The sequence below is a fragment of the Benincasa hispida genome, chromosome 4 (assembly GCF_027475165.1).
Source record: "Benincasa hispida cultivar pf3 chromosome 4, pf3_genome.v1.1, whole genome shotgun sequence".
Lineage (NCBI taxonomy): Eukaryota > Viridiplantae > Streptophyta > Magnoliopsida > Cucurbitales > Cucurbitaceae > Benincasa > Benincasa hispida.
Genome location: NC_143481.1, coordinates 55522321 through 55548641, shown reverse-complemented (window position 1 = coordinate 55548641; position 26321 = coordinate 55522321). Strand labels below are relative to the sequence as shown.

General features: G+C 32.4%; 1 protein-coding gene across 8 annotated transcripts; it reads left to right on the top strand.

The window, feature by feature from the left end:
- Positions 1 to 11530: 11530 nt before the first annotated feature.
- Positions 11531 to 24970, top strand: LOC120075602 (ARM repeat superfamily protein). 8 transcript variants are annotated; one of them, XM_039029143.2, is made up of 21 exons: positions 11531 to 11863; positions 11986 to 12093; positions 12337 to 12497; positions 12918 to 12992; positions 14126 to 14241; positions 14458 to 14572; positions 14876 to 15004; positions 16662 to 16709; positions 16883 to 17049; positions 17146 to 17342; positions 17452 to 17744; positions 18819 to 18968; positions 19551 to 19913; positions 20013 to 20162; positions 20285 to 20360; positions 21181 to 21308; positions 21420 to 21620; positions 22338 to 22478; positions 22556 to 22684; positions 23783 to 23989; positions 24403 to 24970. In XM_039029143.2, exons 3-21 carry the CDS (start codon positions 12363 to 12365, stop codon positions 24559 to 24561), a joined length of 2979 nt encoding a protein of 992 aa, XP_038885071.1. In that variant the 5' UTR covers positions 11531 to 11863; positions 11986 to 12093; positions 12337 to 12362; the 3' UTR covers positions 24562 to 24970. The 8 variants fall into 8 exon arrangements, with proteins under 8 accessions (XP_038885071.1, XP_038885074.1, XP_038885072.1 ...); XM_039029146.2 differs by having other exon boundaries at positions 11637 to 11863; positions 12342 to 12497; XM_039029144.2 differs by having other exon boundaries at positions 11640 to 11863; positions 11973 to 12093.
- Positions 24971 to 26321: the final 1351 nt, after the last annotated feature.

Below are 26321 nucleotides of genomic sequence, written 5' to 3'. Positions count from 1 at the left end.
GTTCATAGTTTAAGCTCATGCAGGTGAGGAGAAACATGCAGTAGGCTCTTACAATGAAAAGCTTCTACATTTAAACTTCAGAAACTCTTATTTCATCATGGCTTTGATCATACTCTTTATTTGTAGGATTTTTTCGTATGATGACTTTTGGCTTCACCATCAAGGAACCTTCTGTATTTATATCCACAGACAACTTCCTCTTCATGCATGAAGGGACACGACTATAAATCTTTTCGTCGTTGTTTTCTTCATGAAATAGTTTTGCCTTCAAGGTTTTCATCTTTTTTTTTTTTTTTTTTTTTGTTGATCGCGTGTCATCCTAAGACAATCAAAAGCAAATGTTGAAGGCTGATCTTTCTTTGACGTGGAGATACTTAGATTTTTAAAGGCTGAAGTTCGAGTGGAAGTAGAAGTTGGACATTAGTTTTCTTCTTCTATAGTAGCCATACTCAATCTATGGAAGACTGAAGATTGAGTAGTTGAAGGTTTGATCCGATCGAAGATGGAAGCTTTTTGCTCGATTTCATTTAAATTATCACCTTCTTCAACAATTATATGACTATTGTTGACTTCTGCTTTGCTGACAGCATGACATGTAATAACTTCTAATACTTCCTCTGGATGATTATCAAGGAAGTTTCTTGGGAGAAATTCTGCCAAAGTTATCGACCGTTGAAGTTGAGGGAAGTCCTCGTCTTCTTCCTTATAAGGTTTAGGCACTATTCATGATTTTTTCAATGCCTTTGATTTCATTCTTGCCTTTCTCCCTTCAGGGACTAGGAAATCTCCCCTGTTGACAATGCTTAGCTCCATGTCATGAGCTCATGTCGTCAACTCTTTAAATGTACGAGGTTTTATCCCTTGTAAGATGTAGAGAAGCTCTCAGTGCATGCCTTGGGTGCATCTCCACTGCAGATAATTCAGTGAGTCTATCTTTGCAACCAAACTCAAAGCTCTCCATTGGTTGATATAGTCGATGACCAGCTTTTCCTTTCGCTGTTTGATGTTCATCATCTCCATCATGCTAACAGTCTGCCTTGTGCTGTAGAAGCGGTTCAAGAACTCTCTCTTCAATTATTCCCAGTTGTCAATCACTTCAAGCTCTAGATCAGTGTACCAGTCAAAGGCGTTTTCTTTCAAGGTTCGGACGAACTGCTTGATTAGTTGGTCTCCTCTAGTTTCTGCATTTTTGTAGGTTTTGATAAAGTGAGCAACATGTTGTTTTGGGTTACTTTTTCCATCAAACTGCTAGAATTTTGGAGGTTGATACCCATTAGGCATTCTCAGGTTGTCGACTCTATTTATGTACGGCTTGGAGTACATAAAAGAAGTTTGAGATGGGCCTCCGTACTAAGCTCTGAGGGAGTTGGTGATCAAATCATGCAGTTGTTAGACTGATAAAGAGACATTTGAAGTTCATTGTTGCGGTTGGTTTTCTTGCAACACAATCTTCTCTTTGTTATTGGCTTTAACAATAGGAGTTTAACTCGACTCAGCAGCTTCAAGAGCCTGCATCTATTCTCTTAAGGCAGCGATTTCATGATCTCGCTCCTCTATAACTTTCACTAGGAAATTTCTCTTTCTCTCCATCCTTACCATGATTGACTCAGTCGTTACGTCAGCCATTATGACAGATACTACATCAAAGTATGACTTTTTTTTCTGATTAATCATAAGTAAGAGCATAGTTGTCGAACAAAGGATTTTCTCTTATGAAGATCCTACCTTTAGGAGATTCCATCAATTGTTCCCAGGTTTTCTTTGTGAGGACAGAACCTTGTTCTTGTTCTTGCATGATCTCTTTTAAATGGTTGTGGGTGACAGTTCCCGTGTAAGCGTCCCTTGCGACAGTAGCTTTGGATGCTGCTTGCTTTGGTTCCATTTGTTGATTTGTTGATTTAAATGACAAGAGAGAGATGAGAGGTAGAGATGTCCCACTGGACGTGTCAATTTGTTCGCACGAGGATTCTGGAGAAACTTGTTTTGTGGAGTTGAACTTGTGTTGATGTTGATGTTGATGTTGATGTTGATGTTGATTTGATGCAATATGGTTTGATCTCTAGTACTTGATCCTCTAATTATCTCTCAGTTGAATGCATACGCTTGACTTGAAGAAGTGGAGCACGAAGTTGAAGTCTTGGAAGAATCCTTGTTTCTTCATGAGACTTGTATCTTCAAGGAATATGCAACTTTAGGAGTCTAGGAGTCTTCTGATTGTTGGGAGAATTCTCTCTAGGCTCTCTGGAATGTAGAATTGCTCACCCCCACAAATGAAGACAGTTCCTCTATTTATAGAGTTCTCTGGTGGGGCCTCGTGGATTTGGACTTGGTTGGTCAATGGGTTTGGCCCTTGGACCTAACTAGCTGGACTTGGGCCTACTTTGGCATTTGGGCCAAATTAAGCCCATTTTTTGGCTTAACTGGACTCTAACCAAATTATAATATCAAATTCCACCAAATTAACTTTACTCAATCCAACGCTTGTGATGAAAACACGTGTTGTCATTGGAATTTGTCTTCACCTACAATTTGGGACACACATCAACTTTTAATTGGTCTCAAATTTGATGATTTGTAATTTTGTCATTAATTTAGTAATGATGTGACAATTTGTGATTGGTCCAAAACTTTTCATTCAACAATGTCGTTTTAAAATGATTTATTGTTTTAATTAAACATTTGAAAATGTATTCCAAACACACCCTAATACTTGTATTTCCATACAATTTCGTTACTCCAATGTCATCCTCAAAATTTAAATTAGAATATTGATTATGAATCAATTTAACTTATAATGATTAAATAACATATTAAAAAAATTGAACTTCTCACCTTTCCACCAAAAGTTCATAATTTTACTTAGCTTTGTAATAAATTTGTAAACTATGGATTATTTTTAAAAAATACTTTATTTTATTTCGGATAAAAATACTCTCAGGGAAGTTCTTTAAAATAAATATTTTAAATTAACAAATAAATAAGTATTTAGATTATTTTATTATTTTGTTGATCACAATTCGGATAGTTTCAAATATTAATTTGATTTTATCTTAAATTAAACTTTGGAAGAAAAATCAAAACTTGAACCATTTTTTTCTACTCTCCTCCTTCAGCTCATTTTTAGAAAAAAAAAAGAAAAAAGAAAAAAAAAGAGCAACAAAAATCATATACATTTAGAATTTTAGCAAACAAAAAAGTAAAGTAAAAGCCTATAGGGCCATAAAACTAAGGGCAATTTTTTTTTTTTTCTTTTAATGAAAAAAGAACCCAAGAGACTGGTGCAGATAGTTCAAACATAAAGACAAATTGCAAAAATTGAAGGAAAGACATACATAATATATAGAGTTGCAAAAATGGAAAAAAAGCTATAATGATATATCTATTAGAAAAGAGAGAGACCTTCACGATGAAAATTTTGGAAGAAAAATCGGAAGTAAAACCTACTATAAAGCTGCAAAAAGAAAAAAAAATAACGAAATAAATAATGAAAAAAAATATAATTTCATTCACAAACTAAAATAGTTTATACCTCAAATATATACTATTACAACTAAATTGAAATAACCTGTATCTCAAACACAAACTATTATAGCACAATTTTAATAACTAATTCTTTGTCCCAAACGTCCCTAAAGGGTTAGTCTAATGAATGATCCAAAATTTAGGGGAAAATGAACTATACCCTATTTTTAAAATTGATTTTTTTTATAGGGGAAAATGAAGAGATAGAAAAGTTAGGGTGAAATTACTAAAATAGAACCTCACCTACATAGATTGGGCCTCTCACTCTCCCGCTTGCTCTACTCTCTTGCCGGCGACATCCTAACTCGATCTCTTCTCGCTGGTGACACTCCAACTCGATCTCCTCTCGCCTCTGCAACGCTCACCTGATTTCATCTTGATCTCTTACTTTTTGGCATCTCCATTTTTCTCTCTCGCTCTCTCACCAACACATCTGGCATCAATCTAAGGGTGGTCATTCAAATCGCAAAAACCAAACTGTTTCTAAAAATTGAACCGAACCAAACCGAAAAATGCGGTTCGATCCTGTTTGAAGAAATTTTGAAACCGAATTAATTTGGTTCGGTTCGGTTTCACTTTCGAAAACCGAATTTGAAACCGAACCAAAACGTTTTTAACTAATATATATATATATATATATATATATATATATATATTTATTTATTTAAAAAAAAATAAAACCGAATTTAAAACGGAACCGAATCGAACTGTTTTAATTAAAAAAGAATATAACATGGATTTTTTAAAAATGTCAAAATCGAATTTGAAACCGAACCGAACCGCATATGCAGTTCGGTTCGGTTCGGTTTGAACCAAGAAATCGGTTCGATTTGGTTTCACATTTTAAAAAATTTGGTTCGATTTGGTTTGACCACCAAACCGAACCGAACCGAACCGTTTCCACCCCTAATCCAATCCCACTCTGACCCTATTGCAACATTCACATCTCACTCCAACGATGAAATTTTATAATTGGAAAAAAAAAATGGAAAATCAAGAAGAGGAAGAGGGAAAAATAAAATTAAGGGTAATTTTATAATATTGGCGTTGATGTAAACAATGGAACAAAATTCTTAAGTTTTAAAGAGTGGGGCAAAACCAATTTTGAGAGTTTTTATAAAACCATCTCTAAAATTTTGGAGTGTAATTAAGTTGATTTGCTGAGAAAATGTAGATTCAAATCTTGATTTGATCTGATCTTAAATTACTAAAAAGATAGCAGAATATGAACCTTTTTTTTAAACATAGAGATGAATAATCTAGTCTATATATTATTTTGAAAACCATTAGTAGAAAAGAAAAAAAAAAAAAAATATACATTTTTGTAGCAATGAAGACTTTGGTTGATCTTTTTGTAAATTAAATTAGTCTATTAGTTGTGATCAATTAAAAATATTTCTCATTATTGAAGATGAAACTCCCTTGTCAACCCTTTTTGAATTTGGTGATTCATTAATTTGTTAAATTTTGAGGGAAGATTTTGATTATTGAACTTTGTGAGATTTGGTGGATTTTATGTTTTAACTTAATATTTTATTTTTTTATTGTTGTTTTTCTTTTGGTTAAAAAAACTAGTGTTAGGATTTGACAATTGAAACAAATATGACACTGTATATGAGAGAAAATGAGAGCATTTGTATGATTGTCTCAAATTAGTTATGAGAAATCATAATGGGTAGCAAAAAATAAAAGGGTATTGACAAATATAGCAATGATTCTCTAAAATTGTAAATATAGTAAAAAAAATTAAACATGATTTTTTTTTTTTACGATTTACCCTTATATCAACATGTATATTTGATATATTCTATATTTTTATATAAATCAGTCAACAGATATACTTATATTGGTATATCAATCAATTGATATACTTTCTTTAAAGAATATCATTTATACAACTGATATATCACGACTTAATTTGTGTTATGGTCCACGTTGTTTGTTTGATTATGATAAATATTATTATTATTTTTTTTTCATTTTGATATAGAATTATTTCATTCGATTAGTTCAAATTTGATGTTGATGATGTATGTTAAATGCATAAATTTTATCAATTGATATATCAAATATAAACTATATTAGTTATTTTGTTTCATTTTTAAATGTTGGATATAATTTAAATGGTATATAAGTTATATTTAATTTGGTATATCAATTGTGTAACAAATGTTTCATATATCTGTATTAAATTGTTGATATACCTGATTTAGAGAGGGAAAAAAACATATCCATGACATTATTAATATAGCAAGTATGAAATATATCATTAAGAATAATACTTACATTATAACATTAACATTTCAATTCTATATGATCATTAGTGTATCGATCATATATCATAATAAGCTCAAAATGCAAAATTAAGTATTTGGTGTATTAGTAGTTTATCAACGGTTATTCAATTTTTATTTAGACTATAACATAGATGTATCAATAGTATATCGGTGTAGCCATTAAAAATTATTTTTATGTACATTTTTAATGTATTAATAGTATAACTCTCATGATCTGAATTTATTTTAAAGTATTCTATTGGTGTATCAATAGTACATCAATATTCATTTAAAATTTAATTTCAAATAAACATCAGTAGTTATAGTTAGACATGAAGGGATTGAATCTCGTAGCGAAAGCAAATGAACGCTTTTGATTTGATTTTAGGAAGATGAAAAATACAAAACTAAATTAAAAACAAACAACTCATGCTATGTTTAATTAATGGTTAAGCATAAAAGGGAAGAAGAAATTAACGTACCTTGTCAAAACGAGCAGCTCAATTGATATTTGTATATACAAGAAACTATAAAGTTCGTGGTTTGAATCCCCCTATCCTCAATTTTTGTACTAAAAGAAAAAAATTAACATACCTTTGTAGAACTCTTCCACTATAATTCTTCTTCTTTTTCCAACAAATTGGTCTTCTACTTCTCGACACTATGACGCAGGTCTTCCTATTGGTTTTTTCGCCCTTAATTAATGTTTTGATAATAAAAACTTACCTTTATTCACTAACAGATTAGCCAAAACAATTTTAATGGAAAAAATATTTGATGATGGAAGACTTCTTCATCAAATTGGACCAATTGGAATGTGTCATTTGGAGTAATGAAGGAGTGACCCTTGGTGTTCTTTGGTTGGATTTAAGAAGGAAAAAGAATTTTGATCTTTGCTGATTTTAATTTAAAGCAAAAATTAAAATATTAAAAAGAAAATGAAATTAAAAATTATATATAATCGGGTCATTTGATTTTTTTTTTAAAAAAATCTAGATATATAATCGGGTCATTTGATTTTTTTTTTTAAAAACATCTGATTTCCTTTTTCTTCCAGCAGTGACCGTTGGAGGTTATTTTAAAATTTAAAAGAATTATATTTATATATGTTTCTTTAAATTTTCTTTTCACAAGATTTAATGGCTTAAATTAAAATTGGGGTTTCACCTATTTTTTCCTTTTTTTAAAACTCTTCATCTTCTCAACATTTTAACAATAATTTTCATTACTTTCCAATCATACATAAACTCAAAGTCTCCGTTGCTTTCTCCAAGTTTCAATTTTCTTCTTTTCATCTTATTCTCGAGAGAGATATTTTATGTTGTGAAAATTGATTTATTGTGTGCCAAAATTTGTAAATCCACTCTATTGAGAGAGTTGTAAGTGTGTGTTTTGATTTTTTTTCAAATATATTATAAAGGTTGTTCTTGATCTTAGTAAAAGAGTTGTTGTAACAGTTTGATCTTCAACCATGGAGAGGACTGGATTTGTTCTTGCGCCTGAAAAATGAACATTATAGCGGTTCGACTCTAAGATGTAGAAAAAGTCAAGTTTGAGTCAAGTATCCAAGAGGAGCTTGAGAAGTGGATTTAATTAAATTAATAAATAAATAAATAAATTATTTTTTTAATTAATTCAATTAAATAATTAATTAGACATCTCATATATAATCAAGTGAACATTTGAATCATATTCAAGTATATAAATCTCTCATAACTTAATGATGAGGAGAATTATAAGATAATTAGTATATTTTATTATTGTTTAGTTCAGTTGATAATTTAGGTTAATTAGTTATTTTCATATTTTCCTATAAGACTTTACAAACAATTTCTTTAGGGTTTGTAATAGAAGGCTTTTGATTATCCTTTTAATATAGAACATTTGTTCTTTGGAGAATTTCTCTCATCTTTAAGTGATGGATTTCCCTTGCTTGACCATGGTGTTGGCCTAAGTACTTTTCCTCATTGTATCACCTATAGTTTTAATATAAATCTTATTCATATTAATTTGTTATTTGAATCATATTCAAATACATTAAATCTCCCATATTATATAGTTTAATTTAAAATTAACTATATATTATAATATATCTATATACATTATGTTAATTGTATCCCTAAATTAATTTGGACACTTGAAATTATTCTTTCAAAATATTGGTCCTTGTTGATCTGTTGTGAGCTAGCAAGAGCACCTAAATGACCTACAGATTACAAACTTTAATAATTCGAGATTAATTAATTAATCTCTTTAATTAATTAATCAACATTCATTAACTATGAGGCAAGCTACTATAGACCATGGTTGCACTCTTGTATGCATGAATATGTTGCGCCCACGAATATAACCATTACACGTGAGTCGATCCTTCACGAGTTGTTCATAACTACATTTAGGTCAAATGTTTGTTTTATCCTTGTAACTACCTCTATATCCTTAAGTGCCACTGATCTTCTGATGAACAATTTGTTTATGGTCCAAAAAACCAAGTCCCTCTATGCCAATGAGTGAGTGGAGTCCTATTGTTCAAGTCCTAGAGTCAGCACTTAAAAGAAGTACACATCTACTTTCCCCATACGAGAAAAAGCGAATTCCATCTTGTGAAATTACGTTTCCAACTTCCTACTCGATCAAGTCCCTAAAATGGTAGGCTTATTGAATCCGTGACTCAGACCACTCTCATCATGCATGCAAATTAAAGTACAAGCTCTCATAGATAGCAGTTCATAACTCACTCAAGATTAAGATCGAGTTACATATCTTGTGAAATATTAATATATTCAATTAATTGAGTTATAGAGTCCATTTATACATAATGATAAAGGGGTCCCATGAACGTAACATTCACAACTTTCCTTTAGATCCAGCTATAGTCGGACATCCAATTGCTTTGATTTGAATTATCCAAAGGATGCCTTACTACCCCATATTTCTTCTAGATAATCTCCTAATTGTTTTAGAGAAATTAGAAAGAGATTCTTTAACCAGAAAGAATTCAATTTAGATGTGAGATACCTATCCAAAAGTGAAGCGATGGGGATCATGCACCAATCACATGTTGGCATCTTGGCGAGCACCAAAGAGGGCAAAAGTTTTTTCAGTATTTGCTTTTCTAAGCTTTACATCGACAAGGTATCATTTCTAATACATTTGTGGGATAAACTCGAACACATTGACTACACCCTATACATGTATCATAAATCTTTACTGAATTTGATATCGATCCTTCCTTATAGTTAAGGTAACGACTTCGGGCATGGTTAACTCCCATAGTGTGCTAGGCAGTGTGTATAAAGCCCGAGAATGAATTCACTACCGTATGCCTGATCGACAATTGCTAGCAATTCTGGCTCACCACTACCTATGAATCGTCGACGTATTCTTCAACAAGCATGTGGTCAGAGTCCTGGTCTCATCGCACTACTTGGAAGCTTACAGTTCCATGTTCTATTTCACTCCCTGATGGGGGTTCTTTTTACCCTTCCCTCACGAGATTAATTATTTCATAGTTCAATCTTATATAAACTCATTATATAGGATATCTCCACTTACATGTTTCCATATGAACAACTAAGATTACATTGTTTGTAATAAGTACAAAGTGGATCATATTCATAGTATTACCAGGATAAGACACCCAATTTTATCCATCTCTATAGACCCTTTAAGGTTATTATTTAAACATAATTCACTATATTTTGACTACATACTGTTCAAATTTCATCCAAATAATATTGGAATTTGTATTGAATTGAGTTATGCAAGGCATAAAATAAAAAAAACAATTATTTTATTAATAAATAGTAAATTATTTATTTATTTACAAATCCACAAGTTTATGGCATAAAACCCAATAAGGTACTTATTCAAAATTCATTTAAAGTATAAATTAGTTTATCAACTTGTATCAATGATCATAAAAAGAACCTAATATCAAGTCTATTAAGTATAACAACGATGTATTAGTATAATATCAATATTAACTCAAAATTCACTTCAAGTATAGAAAGCTGGTATATCATTAACACATCAATCATTTTTAAAAATATATTTATTCAAATATATCAATAATATATCAACACATGTTCAAAATTCAATTTCAAGTGTAACATCGATGTATCAATAGTTTATCAACATTTATTCAAAATAGTAACTAACATAACATATTGAACTATAATAAGCTGATTATAACATATTAGAAAAGTATAATATTCTATAACAAACGAATAACGATGAAATTAAGTCCACAAATAATAGTAAATGAACAATCACTTCTTGATTGATAAATATAGTTTATGAATGATAAATTTGGTATATCCATTAATATAACTTATATACCTTATATTGATATATCAATCAAAATCTACCAATAATAGAAAATGTACAAATACTTGTTGGCTAATAAATATGATATATGAATATTAATTATGATATATCAATTGTATAATATATATACTTTATGTTTGGTATATTGTATACTAAATATAAAATATATTAGATATACTAATGATATGTTGATACACCAATGAGGATAAATTTGAAATAATAAAAAATTGGAAGCTTCAATATTTTTTTTGTTATATTTATAAATTTTGAAAAATCATTACCAAATTTGCAATTTTAAGATTTTTTTTTGTTATTCTTTCAAGTGCCTCATTAGTTAAAAAAAAAAAAAACCTCACCATAAGTTCAAGAAAATTAATTATACTAATGGTAACAACATAGTTTAGTTTGTTTTAAAGGATAAAGATACTAATGCAATTTTTGAAAATTTATCAATATTTTTGAAATGAGGCACTACAAGTTTTTATATATATATTAATGATAAGGATATTTTTTTAACATTTTTTTTAAAAATTTAAGGATATTTATTGAAAGTTTTGAAAATTTAGGGACTTTTTTTTGAAATAAAGAACAAAGTTGATGTGTATTCTCTGTAAATTAGCCTAAAAATATTGCACAAAAGTTAACCTTATTAAAATTTGAATGAATTTAAAATGATATATTCAAATTATGTAAACAATTTTTTTTGTTTTTTTGTTTTTTTCTAAAAAGAGAGAGAAGGAAAATTACTTTGATGAAGAAAGGATAGGGAACACAACCACCATTCCACCATGCCCAACCCCCGCTAGCACATTCCTTGTGATTAAAAAACTAAAAACCGTTTTTAAATTGATAAAAAAACTGTTTTTAAAAACCAAAATTTATTAGCTTCAATTTGATCTGACATAGAAAAGATTATTTCATTTATTAGAATATTTTTATTACTTTTCTATGTACAAAATTAGAAATTTCTGTATATGACATGTATTATGAACTAGTATAAATGAGGATACGAGGAAGAATATTTGCATTCCTCTTTTATCTTATAATATTTATTAATTTTTATTCTATCATTGGTTATAACTATTGGAATCAAAATAATGTATTCTTTGTTATATGGATATGATCTAGACTATAGCTACTTAAACATTATGATTTAACAATGGAAATATATTTGAACGAATAATCACATCTTTTTCTTTAAATAGTTACAATTATTAAAGTAAAACAACTATAAATATTTTAATAATTATTAATTTTTTAAGCAATATAATAAAACTAAAAATTCCACGTAATTTACATGTTATGGCCTATGGGATAGTGGTAGTGGTTACAAAAGCGAGTAAATAGAAACAAAATTTAACAAAGTTCTAGAATTTAAATCCCTCTTCTTTTTAAAAAAAGTTATAATAAAATAAATAAAAGAAAAAGAAAAAGACAAGCACGTTCATGTGGGCGTGAAGAGAGATTTTTCGTGGGTGTATTTAGAAATCACTGTCTGTAAAAAGAAATGGAGTACAATCCCTTAATTTCCGGGACCGTTGGGACTTTGTCATTTTCATATTAATTTTTTTCTTCCGAATTTCATTTCATTTTTTCCCTTTTGTTTTTTTTTTTTTAATCTTGCCATTATTGTTTGGTAAGAGGGGGAAAAATTGATTGATTATAGTAGTACACGCCCCCTGGTGGGGGGAAGATTTTAGATTTCTATCTCTTCCTCCCCATTGCGCCATTTTCAGGTAATTTTTCTGCTCCCAATTCAATTGTGGTTTTTGATTTTTTTTTTCTTTTTCCGTTTTCTGAATTGACCCAATTCTGGGTTTTGAAATTCTTTGTGAAATTTGGAAGTTTTCTTCTTCAGGGTGCTATAGATCACGGCCGTAGTAGCTTGATCGCAATTCCCAATTGAAGAGTTTGATTTCTTATTGGTGGATACCCCTTTACTTGTTTGAGCTTCTGTTTCAGTTTGGTAAGATCTCTCTTTCTCTGCTTCAATAATTCATCACATTTCGTTGTTGGGTTTTGAATCGGGGTTGAATTTGACTTGGAAGATTGAGGGTGTTTCAAAATTAATGATTATGTCTCATACATTGGTTATATCATACTGACAGTATGTTGTGACTTATGAACTTATTATATGTTGGCTGTTTTGAATTACAATTGTTTTGTATATTGGGTTTGAGTTTGTATGATTCTGTTTGTGGGGTTTCAGAGCAGGTTTGAATTTCATAAGAAAACATGGGGGTTATGTCTAGGCGGGTTGTTCCTGCCTGTGGTAGCCTCTGTTTCTTCTGTCCTTCTATGCGGGCGAGATCAAGACAGCCTGTAAAACGATACAAGAAGTTCCTTGCTGATATATTTCCTCGCAATCAGGTGAGTTTCCATAATGTGGCTCCATGGGAACGTCCTTGCGTGTTAACTTGAGATTCTTTTTTTTTTTTTTTTTGTCAATTTTGCTAGTCTTAGAGTTAGGAACAATTTGGATCGAGCTAGGAATTCTGGAATTGTGGTTTAGTAACCATGACTTTTGGAAGTCTGGCAACTTTTATTCATCAGTTCTCTTTCTCTTCTGGTAACAACAAATAAATGACATTGGCTTTGGCTGTTTAATCACTTGTTTTTTTTTTTTTCAAGGCATTCTGGCTTTGGCTGTTATATAACTGTTTTCTTGAATTATGTCTTTGTAAGAAAAGATATACAAGTGATTGTGTCGTATAGTTTCTTGATTAGTATTCACTGTAGATTTACATTTGAACTTTTATATGCCTACTTATTTCTAACTACATATGCTAGGATGCTGAACCAAATGATAGAAAAATTTGTAAGCTCTGTGACTATGCTTCAAAGAACCCATTGCGTATTCCCAAGGTGTGTATTTTTTTTCCGTCTTTTCATTTTTCCTCTTAACATACTTGACATTTCTGTCTTTAAGCAGAGGCCGTTGCAACTTCAAGATGAATCGGTTGCAATTTCAATTTTCTGAATCTTGGAATTTGTTATCTGGTCATGAAATATTTGTATACAAGCTATACATATATGCAGTAGGCTTCAGCATATGAAAAATCCTTTTTTGTTTGCTTTACATGATGATTTCGAGTCACAAGAGGTTTTCCGATGTCACTTCTAACATTGATTTTTGGAATAAGAAGTCAAAGTTGCAGTGTGAAAAATTTATTAAGAATAACGATCTGAAAGATAGGCCATGAGTATTTATATGAAGTTCTTCAATTAAGGTATAATCTTTTCTGTAGCCTTGTTTCTTTACCCAACCATCTACATTCTTTTTTCTCTTCTAAGCTCTGGGAGCTTAAAACCTCAAAGAAAGATCAAGTATTCTCTTGGACTGCTGTTTTTGGGAGAATCAATACCATGAATTTTATCTAGAAAGACTTTTTGATGCTTAGGCCTTAGTGGTGCGTCCTTTATAAACATAGGATTTTGATCATATATTTCGGAGGTGTTCATTTGGAAAGACAATTGGTAGGGATGTTACACTGTTGTTAGAAGTTATTCTTGTTTCCACCTTTCTGCAATTAGAGGTTTCAATAACAAATTTTGTCTTGGCTATCTTATACTATATTTGGAATAGAAGGATTTTTGTGGGTATAGTGGGGTCTTTATAGGTGGTTTAGAATTTGGTATGGTTAATGTTTCCCTTTAGTCCCTAGCTTGCGTATTAGAATTTTTTAGTGGCGGTCTCTTGTTTCTAAATCTTAACAGCCAGAGTCCCTTATTGTTATTTCCTTTCGAGGGCTCTGTTGGCTGCCTTTTGGCCTGTGTTTTATTTCTTTTGAAGACTTTCTGATGGAATTTTTGTTTTTACTGATTCACTACACACACTAAACTCATTTATTAAATGATCCAGCTAAGTTTTGTCCCAATGCAGTCTTCATTTTTCCTATTCTTTTGAGGAGCCTGTTGAGATATTTTATATAAGATTTCTGATCTGGAGTTAGTGGTTTATCTTCTCTTTCTCTTGTTCTTTGATTTTGTCTTTGTAGATTACCGAACTCCTAGAGCAACGATGCTACAAAGATTTGCGGAATGAGAATTTTGGATCTGTGAAAGTTGTAATATGTATACACAGAAAACTTCTATTAATGTGCAAAGATCAGATGTAAGTTTGATTTTACTTTAACCACGGTCTAATTTAACTGGAATTTTCCATTTTGGGATGGGACTTTGAGTACCACTTTATTTCTGAATTACTATCACGTATGTTAGCATCCAATAAAATTTTACAGGTCCATCAAGGCTTGGAAAACATGTTCTTTGATCTTTCATGAAACCAGAGTTTCTGCATGTCATTTACCAAACATTTCAACTCTTGCAGGCCACTATTTGCTAGTAGCTTAATTGGGATTTCTCGAACTCTTTTAGAACAGACACGGCATGATGATATGCAGATTCTTGGTTGCAATATTCTTGTTGAGTTCATAAGTAGCCAGGTACTTGAAGAATAAACATTAAGAAGTTTCATTTCCAATGTGATCTTGTTAGTATATTGCATGTGAAATTGTTATCACTTGCTCTACCTGCTAATGGATAATACATTTGTAATTTTCTTGCATCTTAAGTAGAACCTGTGCAAAAATGGTATTCACTTGCAATTGCAACTTAATGAACTTGATTGGTTTCCTTTCTTCATAAACAAATGTCTGTTCTAAATACTTTAGATAAGAAGACAGGCTCTTTGAATTTTTGCCCTATCATTTAGTGATTATAGGACACTAACTATCCAAATAAAGTAGACAGATAGTACATACATGTTCAACTTGGAGGGGATCATTCCAAAACTTTGCCAATTGGCTCTAGTAGGCGAGAGTAGTGAAGAGGCACCTCATTTGCGGTCAGCTGGACTCCAAACTCTAGCTTCTATGGTATTACTCTCTCCCGCCCTCTCTCTCTCATGGTCTTGATGCTGATGTTGTAGATACTTGTAAATGTATTTATGCATGACTTTCTTTTCATCATTTTGATTTTCCATCGTTATCCATGGTTATCAAATTTGAAATGGTCAAAATAGATTACTGCCAAGATCTTTCCTATATCTGAATCTCAAAATCCCTTCTATCCATAATGATCAAATTTGTCTGGATGCATGCTGTATGATCTAATGGCAACGCTAGAGGTGTGAATAGGGTTGTCTACCAATTTTCAATTTTAATGAATTCTAATTATTAAAAAAGCAATGGATTTGTCTGATTGAAAAGTCAAGACAAACCTATATATCATTCAATCTAAGAAATTAAAATAATTCACGAGCAACAAAAAAACAAAAAAATGAAATGCGAAAAACTTAAAAGAGTGAGGAAAAGAAGACAACATAATTTATAGTGGTATTGCAAATTGCCTATTCCACTCCGAAGACGCTTTGGACATTTTACTGAAAATGTTCTCTTGCGGGTGAGAACAAAATTGACAACGACCCTCTCTCTTCTCTTCTCTTTTCTTTTTTTTTTCCTTACAATAAACTAGATCCTTTTCACTGGGTGAGGATCTAGCCTATCGTTTTCCTCACAACCTAAAGTGTACCCACATTTATACAAAAACCCATAAAAAATAGACTAACAAACTTTACCTCTAGATAGGTAAAACGAACAAAGTTAAGCACAAAAGAATGCTTGAAAGTTATCCTCACAAAGTGCAATAACAAAGTTATGTGTGAGGAATTTTTAGAGATGTACTTTTCAGAGAGAAAAATGGTAGATGAAGCTTGTTGGAATTTTTTGCAAGGGTCAGGAGAAAGAGGGGAGTGGCTGAATTTTAATTTGAGAAAACATAAAAGGTGGTCATTGGATGTAGTGTATGAGCAATTGATGGTTTTGAGAATCAACGGAGAAAAAAGGAAGGATTTTCAAACTAAAAAAGAAAATATGAATAATAAGATTTTGGGGGAATCACATTGATTTCCCTTTTTTTTCTCCTTCTCATTTTCTTTTCGAAATTCTAACAAGTTGCCACATGTCAAAGTGCCACATTGGCTTTTGGCTACAATCTTCTTTTCTCATATCTTTCTTGTTTGAACTCCGACTCAAATGATTCAAGATGTGTTGTGATTGTCTTTCCGAGCTCTACAAGATACACTTTGAAACATTAAAATCGTCATTAAAAAAAATTGAGTTTGTTATCATCAAAATATTTTGTTTGATTGAAACCCTAAAGATAACATGTTCTTCACCTTTTTAGAATTATATCCTTCTTAGATTCTGCTTCTCTTATGAAATATGATGATTGACATTTTTGGTGCATCCACTGTCTTATATTCACTTATCTGATTCAGCTGTTTCTTTTAGAAGATGTAATAATATAGATTGCTGGTATGTTAATTTTGTCTTGCTGTTCAGCTTAATAGAACTATCCGTTCTTGGATTTTGCTTCTTTGGTTATTTTTACTGTTTGATTCCTTTCTTTCTTTTCTTTTTTTTTTTTTTTGTTGTTGTTGTTGTTGTTGTTTCCGGGTTAATTCATTAGATACAATTATTTACTTCGTCAAGATAATTTTCCGATGCATTTCTCTAAAAATTATTTTTGTAGATATTGTTCATGGGCGAGCAATCTCACATCTCAATGGACTTTGACAAAGTGAGCTCTCTTAATCTTGTTTTTGTTTTTCTTTTTCCCCTTGAAATATTAAGGGTATCAGTGTGTGTGTGTGTTTTTAAGTAACATTTAAAGGGTTTGTGTGTGTGTGTGTGTGTTTAAGATATAGTTGGGATCCATGCTAATATGAAATTTTCTAACTTGTTTCGAAATAGATTATATCAGCAGTTTTGGAGAACTATGTAGTAGATGGACAATATTCTCACTCAGAGGCTCAGTACATTGAAGGACAGCATAAAGTAGAAAACCATAGCTCTTCCATGTTAGATGTCAATAAAAAGGTCTCTTCGTTTAACCATTTTAGCAATTTGGAAACTGAAACGTAAGTTCATGATTTTATTAATTTAATCAGTTCAACTGTTATTTGTTCGGAAATGATCTCTGGTCCCCTTTCTTACATCATCCACCATTCTCACAGGGATGTTTCCAAGAACCCTTCTTATTGGTCTAGAGTTTGCTTGTGTAATATGGCTAGATTGGCAAAGGAAGCTACGACTGTCAGGCGTATGTTTGAACCTCTATTTCATCATTTTGATACTGAAAATCAATGGTCATTAGTAAAGGGACTTGCCTGCTCGGTGTTGTCATTTATGCAATCGCTTTTGGATGAATCAGGTTATATTTGAAATTACTGTTGATGTATTTTTCTTTTACAGTTATTTTTACTGTTATCCATCGTTTGAATTTTTCCCCCTTTTTTATGAAACCTTTTCCTTGATACCAGGAGACAACTCGTATCTTTTGTTTTCGATTCTTGTCAAGCACTTGGATCATAAAAGTGTTGTAAAAAATCCTCAGATTCAAATAGATATTATCAATGTAACCACACAACTTGCTCAAAATGCAAAACCACAAGCCTCAGTTACTATTATTGGGGCTATCAATGATTTGATAAAACATCTACGGAAGTGCCTTCTATGTTCATCCGAAACATCGAGCAATGGACATGACACAGATAAATGGAATATTGATCTTCAGTTGGCATTGGAAAAGTGCATTTCTCAGCTTTCAAAGAAGGTTTGTTCTTTTCTTTTCTTTTTAGCATTATTTCTGATAATTGAGCGTGATTGAGTTTGGTAGACAATGATGAAATAAACCCCAAAACTTGTTCATTTATGGTATATTACTTGCTCTGAAATATCCAGCTGTATGTTGGGGCTTTCATATAAGTCTCTTCAGCCATGTATGAATATATGGTTTTTCATTTCTTGTCTTACTGATATACTGTGCATGTCTGTTAAATGGAACATTTTGTTACATCTTAGACTACTGATTCGTAATACCCTTTATAAGAATAAATATAAATGACAATGGATGTTTTTAAGACTTGTATTTATATCAAATCATCGCGGTTTTTTCCCCTCGAAAATAATGGGTATTTTTCACAAATTCCTTATGTATTCCGTTTTTGGCAGCAGCTGATATTTGGAGTTTATTGCTGCGTGGTCTTTGCTTAATCCCTTTTGTCTCAGAACATAATGGAACATCCTCCTAGTATAGTGTTTTTATATCTAATTCTACAAAATCTATTGAAAGTTGCTTTATGGTTATAGACCTCAAAACAATTTGGCTTAAGTAATCCGTTGAATGTTGGTTTTTTTATTGCTTTCATTTTTTCAATTAAATGGTGTCTAATTACCGATTTATTTATTTGCAATCTTTTCACCTGTTTATTTTTAATCATCCCTCCACATGTTGGATCTTTGTTTTACTTTTCAATTACTTGATTTGCATTGGGCACCTACTATGTATTTGTTAATCTTTTCCTCTCTTTCATTTTTTTTTACTTGCTCTGAAGCAATTGTTAAACCATCTTCCTTCTTATAAATATAAATAAATGAATGTATATTCTTCTATCATCGTTGATATAGAGGTTCCTAAATACTGCGAGTAAAAATGTAAAATTCAAGTTTTTTCATTGCAAAAGCAAGTAAAATCTCAATGTGCCGAGCTTGTATTAAAAAAGCCTGACAAATTTTGGACGTCAGCAACAAAATACTATAGGAAATAGCTTGTGCTCATTATTTTATGCTGGAAGGGACTGTGATTCTCACTGCATTGATTTTCACTAAAACCACTTGAAACTATCAGGTAGGTGATGCGGGACTCATACTCGATATGCTAGCGGTTGTGCTCGAGAATATTCCAAATAATAATATTTCAGCTCGAGCAACAGTCTCCGCTATTTATCAGACTGCGATGACTGTATCTTCTATTCCTAATGTTTCATACTTCAAGAAGGCAAGTAATCATACTGCTGATTTTTTTCCCTTTAAATTGATTTTGAGATGGGGAAGACTGTTGGGTGAAGCACACAGACAATTTAGTCTGACTAAAGTAACTGTATCTGACACACGTTAGACATTTGGGCACTCCAATGCTTGTTAGCATAATAGACACTAGCGGTACAGAGTTAATATGGGTCTAATATTTGTTATACACACACACGGAACTCTTTTAAAGCAAGCATACTAATAGACACAATAATATAACCATAAGAATAAAAATAATAAATTTTGAGTAAAATACATCAAACTTATTTTCAAGCATTATATGCATAAACTTATTGACATTAAATTTTCTTTATATAAAAAAATGATATGTATTTTACAAAATATATATTAGGATAAACATGCCATTGTCGTGTCCGTGTCCTAGATTTCTAAAAAACGTGTCACCGTATCCGTGCATTTCATATCCTTGCCTTATATCCATATTTGTTCTTCTTAGCTGCTGAGCTTAGGAGACATGCATGTGCTCCTGGATATGGATATCAAGATCTTGTGAAACCTAAATCTTAAATCTGTCATGTTTTTTCTTCAGGCTTTTCCTGATGCTCTATTTCATCAGTTGCTTCTAGCAATGGCTCACCCTGATCATGAGACTCGAATTGGAGCACACAACATTTTCTCTATAGTGCTTATGCCATCCATTAAGTGTCCTAGGATGGAACAGAAAGCGATTTCCTCAGAAACTGTTTCATGGTTACCATTTGGCAGTGCCACTCAGAAATTGATTGGTGGAAGTTTCTCCTTTAAAGGTGATGAAAAACATGCATCAGAACCCATAAATGGGGTAAGAATGGAAGAAAGTCAAGCAGCAGACCTTGTTGCTGAGAAACCTGCAACACATTTATCCAGGCGTGGATCCTCCAGCTTCAACCATGGTTTAAACGAGGCAAAAACTGTATAAAGTTCTAAACGCTTATCCTTCCATATTACCAATCAATTACTCCATGGAAGCGTTTGATAATGAAAATTAAAGTCATATGTTTTAAATTTCCAGAAGTTGACTTCTCTCCGGTTAAGCAGTCACCAAGTGAGTCTCCTGCTCTCCTCAATCTGGGTTCAAGCTACATCTGCGGATAATACACCTGCAAATTTTGAGGCTATGGCCCACACTTATAGCATTGCTTTGCTATTTACCCGGTCCAAGGTGAATTTTTTGCATAAATTTAATGTACTTGATAATTTAGTTTGTCTGGAGTCTTAGGAGTTCACTATTAAGTGCTGATCTGAAAAAGAGAAACAATGGCTAAGTGGTAGTGATCTTAACAGACTTCAAGTCACATGGCTCTAGTACGATGTTTTCAGCTGGCATTTTCCCTCCGTAGCATTGCTGTGAATCAAGAAGGTAAACTGAAATCATTTTGTAGTTATTAGTGTTCATTATGTGGGAAACGGGCAAAACTGACTGTGCCTGCCTGCATGCTTGTGAATTTTGGGATTCAGTTTCTATATTTTTTTAAACAAGATATGGCCTTCTCATTGAAATAATGAAAAGATACAATAATATTTAAAGGAAACGAACTCTTAAAAGGGAGTGAAAGAAGACTACAAAAGTAAAATTAAAAAAAAATCTTATTCAGTGAAAATGAAATGAATACATCCCAATTCACTATGAATATCTTTGGGGAATAGTGAGCAAACAAATTAGAAAGAGAACACCAATGAGAGGGTTTGAATATGGCGATGTCGAATCTTTTCATTCAAATCATTGTGGGGTAGTTTCTGTTTAGTTGGCTTTCTTTTGCTACAAGGTTTTCAAAATTGAACATTCAGAACACTTATCTCGTTAATAACTGAAAATGATATGATGACTTTTTATTCTGCTTCTCTTGAATCTTGAGACCATAAGAAATGCTGTCTTTTCTTAAACTCTGTTTATTATGTTCAGCCACATTTGAGTCTCCAACAATCATTTCAATGATAAATATCTGATTTGACCTTTGGACGAAGATGCAAGTGTTTCTGATAAAAAGAATTCTTTCTACCTGTTAAGCATCCTGGGTGATATCTTCCAATATTAACATGTTTAATTGTTAAATTGGTTATACGGATTTTTCTGATAGGGAGGAAGTAATTTATTTCTTCAGAGAGTGTTAATTTAAAAAGACGACCAGTTTTTTCTTGTCAAAGAAGTACTAACAGATCTCTCTGTGCTCCTATTGAAGGTGGTTTACTACCCTCTCGCAGAAGGTCAATCTTCACCTTGGCATCATTTATGCTTCTGTTTTCAGCCAGGGCGGGAGATCTTCCAGAGTTGACTCCCATCATTAAAGCATCATTAGATAATAAAATGGTTAATCTTTGAACCTGTCAAATAGGATCACTACATTTTCTTGTACTTTAATTGATTATTTTGTGCAGCATATGTGCTGAAATTTTCAAGTTGGACTTTTGAATCTGACAGGTTGATCCTCACCTTCAGTTGGTTAATGATACCAGGCTGCAGGCTGTTCGTGTTAGGTCTGAAAAGGATAGTGTACCATTTGGGTCAGAAGAAGATGAAGTTGCTGCATTGAAGTTTCTAGCCATGCGGGAACTAGATGAACAGCAGTTGAAGGAAACTGTGGTCTCACACTTCACGATTAAATATGCCAATCTCTCAGAGGTTTTGATTCTCATCACACTTCATGATTAACTTTCTCTAAATGTCTTTTTTCCCCACGAGAAATATCATGAGATATCAAAGTTTAACAAGAGCCACTCAAGGAAGACCAAAAAAATCTTCATGAAGGAATTAAACAACTCCATGGCCAATAATTAAAAAAGTGAAGCTTCATGGAAACATGTGGAAGTCAAAGTCTACAAGGTCAAAGTCTATGAGGCATTGGAATTCCTTTCTTCAAATGAAAGTTGCGAAGATCTTATTACTATGAAAATGGATGGAGTCTGCAGAGTGTTTTTCCGAGTTTTCAAACTTGTAGTTATAGTGCTTGGGTTGAGCAGTATTTTCTTTTTTAAATTATTATTGAAAAGCCAGGCTTTCAAGGAAAATGATAAGCAAAATTGCCCAGTAAAACGAGTTAAAAATGGTCACTGGTACTCAAATAAAAATATTTGAGTTGGTATAAATTAAGACAAATTGAAAAATATGAGGGAAGATGTACAGCTTTCCAATAGACCAAAGCTCAGATGAAAACATTTTTGAATTTAATATATTAAAAGTGGAGACACGTTAAAGAAAACTGTAGCAATGAAACTCCACGGGGAATCAATAGAACTGTCTCCGGTGCTGTGAGGAAAACTTCAGGAATCTAATTACTTGCTAAATTGATTTTTAAGTAGTTTTCCAAAAATTGTGTTAATGAACTTTATTTTCTTTTAGGCTGAGCTATCAAGTATTAAAGAGCAGCTCTTACATGGGTTTTTACCTGATGAGGCATACCCATTAGGAGCTCCATTATTTATGGAGACACCACGTCCATGTTCTCCACTTGCTAAGCTGGCATTTCCACATTACGAAGAGGTGAGACCTGTTTAGGTTGTGTGTCAGTTGGCATTATCTTTCAAAAGAGTAACAGTAAAACGATGTGTTTCTTTCAGGGTATGGCTCCAGCTGCTTTGACAGATGACGAAGCCTTCCTTGAGCCTAGTGGAAGCCAGTCTGATCGTAAAACGTCAATTTCTATCAGTAACCTTGACATTCTAAGCGTTAATCAGCTTTTGGAATCAGTAAGACAAACATTATATGGAGCTCCATTCTTCAAGTTTTTGTTTAATCATTCTATCTACACGAATCCTTCTATTTTGCACTTATGGAATTCAGAATATTGGATCATAGTGAACGGTTTCTTCTGTAGTGTTATTGCAATGAGAATTAGTGTGCATCTACTTTTTGATGAAATGTTTGTCAATAAATTAAGTGTATATATATAGGATATTACTGTTAATGTATTGAGATCAGATGCTAGTTATAAAACGTTTATTTTTGTAGTTGTTGAGGTAGAAGAGGATAAATAGGTGGAGTCGAGATCCTTCATCCAATCATTTAGGCTTATTGACGATCTAGTGCCAATTTAGTACATAAGTATTGCGATGATATTCTGATCTGAAAAGAAGAATTCAACGAGCAAGTGCCAAAAAAAAAAAAAAAAGAAGTTAGTGCCAATATTGGAATCTTGGAGAGTGGTGTAGAAGTTATTGTTATTCCCTCATTTTGCTCCTGTTAGAATCCTAGATTTTATTACCCTCTGAGTCCTTGGTTTCCTAGAATCAACATGAAAGAGAAAACACACACATACACAAAGACTGCATGAGGGAAGCATGTGTAATTTACGAAAAGGATACTGATGAGGCATTTGCCTGAGTCGAGAGCCTCCAATTGGTGTCGGTATGGTATGATGAATGATGAATGATGAATGATGCAACAAACCAAATTTTCTTTTCATGAAGAGTGGATACTAGGATCATGAAAGAGTGGTTACATTACGAAGTCCTGGAGTTGTGGTTTGTGGGTAAGCTCCAAATTAATCTCAAAGCAGTCAAAAGGGACTACTAGCAGGGAATAAGACAATGAGTGGTGGAGGTTGCCTTCACTGTTTGTCTGCACTAATGGTCTTGTAAAGTGAAATCTTGGTCTTTTTATGAACTAGTGGTCTTGTAAAGTGAAATCTTTCCTTCGGTCAGTGTGGGTGGTAAATTTTCAGATGCCAAGGCCTACTATTCTGTGTCATAGATTTTTGGATGGCAATAATTTCATAAGGAATGAATAATTACTTTTCCTAGCATTAGTACATTGGCTCTATGGAGTGATGTCTGTATTATTTTCAGGTGCTCGAAACAGCCAGACAAGTTGCAAGCTTTCCAGTTTCTTCCGCACCTGTTCCTTACGATCAAATGAAAAGTCAATGTGAGGCCCTCGTAAGTTGCAAACAGCAGAAAATGTCAGTGCTTCATAGTTTCAAGCACAAAAAGGAAGAGAAGGCGATAGTTCTCTCCAGTGAAATTGAAACTTTATATCCTCCGTTACCTATCAATGTAAGTAATATCATTTCAAATGTTGTGGCAGCGTATCACTAACTTCATATTCTTAACGATCTTTTCCGAGCTTGAAGAGAGAATTAGCTCCTCCTTTTAGGCTCTCCTGAAAAAGTTAGTCAAGGAGCTTGATACAACATAGCTAGCCGAATTTATATCCAGCTCTTGGAGTCTATCAGTAATAAGACTATATAGCTGATAGGAGTCTATCTGAAATAGATACTATCACCGATAGCTTTGCTATATTTGTAATTCTTTAAAAATGTTATTATAAATTTAATTATTGGCCCTAAAAGTTCTACTCATTGTAATTACCCTATAAAATTTAGTTATGGTAGCCCTATTTCTTATATCATTTCATTGATCCATGAAAAACTATTATTAATATTCTCTTATCGTTCTTCTCATTTCAGACAATGGAAATCGTTCCGGGGGATCTAAAGTATTACAACAAGGAGACAAATAGAGGACAGGATCAGCCGCTTCTTTGTTCACACGAATATGGGCGTCACTCTTTAAGATTGCCTCCATCAAGTCCATATGACAAATTCTTAAAAGCTGCTGGATGCTAGAACATAGCTGTAATTTACATGTTAAAAGGCAATAGTTTGTATTCCCAAATATGCTGCTTCAATATCCCACTTCCTATTTATTCATTCTTCATATTAAATTGTCGATCGAGTTAGTTTGCTATACACATGATGCTTTTGAATGCAAGCAACAAGCATCGGAGTGACTTTGGCAAGAATAGGTGGTTTTGCTAATGCAGTTATCCAGATACACTTAGAAAGGTCTTGGGAGGATTTGTCTATTTCTATAGTAACCATATCTCATATCTCCTTGTTTTTTGTACTATATTTTCTGAATTGGAATTCCTCATTGAGAGGAAGTTGTGTATTTGAGATTTATATTCATGTTTATCTGTACATATGGATGTATTTTTGTGTTTTTTGTTTGAATACACGTGATTCAGATTTGTAAGGTGTGGTGTTGGTTTGGGTGTATGTTTCACTGTCTTTTAGAATGGGAGGAGAATATTCAAACTTAATAATTCATGACCTACTTTTTATCCTTGGATTGTATTGAAATATTTTCTGTCACTTATTTTCATACTGTTCAACATTATACGGTCGAATACTAGAAGTGGGGACATTACTTGAAAATCCATCGATCAATCAAATTAACCATCATATTTGATGTGAATTTAGTTTACCATTTATGATATTGGAGTAAAGCATTAGGTTTAAATTTGGTGCTTTAAATTCTTTAAGTTTGTTCTATTTTGGAGAATATTCAAAATTACAGGCTTATTAGAGTATAGAGGCTTATTAGTATAGTCAAATCAAAATTATCGTTTTGCCTATTTAGTTATATCTAACTTCTTAAGTACCATTGATCTTTCTAATAAATAATAAGTTATAGTCAACTATAATCGAACCCTTTGATCAGAAAAGGGTATGGTGTTACATTGTTCAAGTTTCGAAATCAGCTCTCAAGAGAGTAATTTATTTACTTACCCTAACAATACGAAATGAGTGAATTCCTTTTTGTATAGCTGTGTTTTCAACTCTCTAATCAGACGAATCTCTAAAATGATAAACATATTAAGTCGGCGAAACTGACCACTCTCACCCATGTAAATCAAAAGAATGCTCTCATAGGCAGGAATTCACAACTCACTCAGGATTGAGGTCAAGTCACCTATGATCATCCTGGTAAATGTAAGTCTCTAACAATGGTGTTATAAAGAGAGACTATTCATTTCGTGGTCCAGTCTTATACAAACTCTTTGTATCTCTTTGTATAAGATCCTCCGCTCATATGTCTCCACATGAATGATCAGAATTAGATCATTTGTAGCACTTTACAACACTTGTAGCAACTACAAAGCGAGCCATATCCATAATGTCACTAGGATAAGATACCCAATCTTATCCATCTACTATAGACCGTCCAGGTTATCATTGAAACATGATCCACCTATATGTCTCTACATATATGTTTAAATTACATAAAATAACCTAGGGTCTTAGTTGATTGGTTTAAGTGTATGCACTTAAAATAACAATTATTTGTTTATAGAGTTTATAAACTACGAGAATACAAGAGATTTAGAACATCAATCCCAACAATCTCCTACTAGTCCTAAAGCTAGTGGAGAGTAAAGTACAATACAAATAAATTATATATTAAACTAGGCATACACTCCCCAGTAATATCTCCCATTTGCCCTAGACAATATGTCACATATCTTGTAGACCCAGACTTTCTAGATGACCCTCAAACACTTTAGCTATAAGAGCCTTCGTAAATGGATCAACAATATTGAACT

Bases quoted from the DNA above. Each gene is read 5' to 3' on its own strand.
- LOC120075602 (XM_039029143.2), top strand. From the start codon at position 12,363: ATGGGGGTTATGTCTAGGCGGGTTGTTCCTGCCTGTGGTAGCCTCTGT. The intron at 18,969-19,550 runs GCAAGTAATCAT...TTTTTTCTTCAG, and splicing joins ATGTTTCATACTTCAAGAAG to GCTTTTCCTGATGCTCTATT. The intron at 19,914-20,012 runs GTATAAAGTTCT...TTAAATTTCCAG, and splicing joins GTTTAAACGAGGCAAAAACT to AAGTTGACTTCTCTCCGGTT.